This window comes from Pundamilia nyererei, unplaced genomic scaffold, assembly GCF_000239375.1.
Source record: "Pundamilia nyererei isolate P.nyererei 1_Seehausen unplaced genomic scaffold, PunNye1.0 scaffold00286, whole genome shotgun sequence".
Taxonomy (NCBI): Eukaryota; Metazoa; Chordata; class Actinopteri; order Cichliformes; family Cichlidae; genus Pundamilia; species Pundamilia nyererei.
This window is the reverse complement of record NW_005187687.1, coordinates 578,663-580,451: the sequence shown is the minus strand read 5'-3', so window position 1 is coordinate 580,451 and position 1,789 is coordinate 578,663. Positions and strand designations below refer to the sequence as shown.

The window sequence follows — 1,789 nt, the reverse complement described above, 5'->3', positions numbered from 1 at the left end:
TCTCCTCTCCACAAGGTTTCATGATCTTGCTGACAGACATGACACTGAACATGAAGTGTGGCAGAAGAAAAGCTGCATGTTTGTTTATAAATACATGTATTTTATGACCTGGGGTGTTTTCTTTAAGTGTAGTTTTAAATATATACATTGAGCTCAAAGCATGCATTAGGTAATGGAGAAGGGCTCCAACTACCAATGTGTCCAGGAAATGTTGCCTTTACATTATTATTTAAGAAAATGCTGATCATTAAAGCATTTTTCAGTCTCTTTGCTGCAACAAGTAAAGTCCTCAGTGTGACTCAGCCTTTAGTCTTCAGCCATTCAAGTTATAATAGGTCATATACCAGACAGGTCTTGCTGCCCAGTTCTGCATGTCTGGTTCTTGTTTGTTCAGGATTTAGCTTGTTGCAGCACATTTTAGCTGACAAAGACTAAACGTTTGCATTAGGAGATGATAGAATTGCCCAAATATATATGTTTAAAGAAAAAAAACAGGGGGAAAAATCTCTAAAGATCTTTGGGGGAAAAAGATCTTTAGAGATTTTTAGAAAAAAGGGAGGGGGAGCAGTTGATAAACACTTTTTCCTTGGCTTTTTGAGGGTTTTTTGCTAGCCATATTTGCCATAGCTTTTCCTGTACATTTGCTGAGTAATTTCTTCCCACATACTCCCCTAATTCAGAAAGTTTAGTTGGACCACAAAAAACAAGATTCCTAGCGTTGACAACTGATATAATCTTAACTTGTTTATTTTAAAGTATTAATAAAAAAGTCTGTTTTCTGGACTGCATTTCTGAATCCACCAGCAGTTATAGTAAACCAGTGTTAGGTTAGAAACGATATGCAAATCTCGCCACGCTACTGTGAGCAAGAAAGAGATGTCTGAGCGAATGCAAACTCAACCGCACAAGGCTCGTGGGGCCCCTCAAACCCTCTGTTCTTGAATATTAATTTTCAACATAGCCTAGTGCTACAGTTTTTTCCAGCAGATCAGTGACAAAAGAAGTATTTTAAGAAGCAGTTGGTCCTGTTCTGGCAAGTTCTTTCTGTAAAATGTAAACACGTACAGTAGTTTACACACTATGTGAAACACCCCATCTGAGAACTTCAAAAAATAAAATACTTGCCTTAAAATTGTTTTTATTTTTACTTTATGTGTAAAATCCTTTTATATATTTGGCGTTTCACAAGAAAATACCACATACCACAATGCTGTATTGAGTACCAGTCACTCTTTTGTGTAGACTTAATCTTAAACCCTTCAAAACAGTCATTATCACCTGATGGTATCAGAAAGACACAGGTCCGGGCAGGCAAACCTTGGATTTTGCTCAGCTTGTTGGAGCCAAATTATTACAATGTATAAAATCTGGAAAATGCATGATGTAAGTGCAAAGGGATGGATGGGAATAATGAAGATGAAAGCCAAGCAGGCGATGGCTATCCTGATGTGATATCTAAAGTTTATCTTAATCCCCATCCAAAGATTATGTTTTTAAAAATCACCTGGAATAGGAGCGTGCATCTGAGCGTGTAGCAGTGTTCGAACTCTGACATGTTTTTACTTTTCAGGTCAGAGGGAAACTCCGGTATTTGCTATGCCGCTGCTGCTTGTGATGGATTCTTGGGTAGAGTGTCTCTTCCAGGCAACCTTTTACTGGGAGATGAAGTGCAGCAAATGTAAAACACCTGTGAGAAAAAGGTAGGTTCATTTATTTTTAACCAGCTGAGGTGTACAAAATACTGCATTACACTTTATTCCATAAAACTTGATCTTTGTGTAACCACAGC

The 1,789-nt window shown here is 37.7% G+C and overlaps 1 protein-coding gene across 1 annotated transcript in view; it reads left to right on the top strand.

The window, feature by feature from the left end:
• Positions 1-1,789, top strand: part of uspl1 (ubiquitin specific peptidase like 1) — a 13,414-nt gene that overhangs the window by 6,514 nt on the left and 5,111 nt on the right. Inside the window, exon 7 of the mRNA XM_005750773.1 lies at positions 1,571-1,700. Coding sequence (XP_005750830.1) covers positions 1,571-1,700 — 130 coding nt within the window. The remainder of the gene's footprint in view (positions 1-1,570; positions 1,701-1,789) is intronic.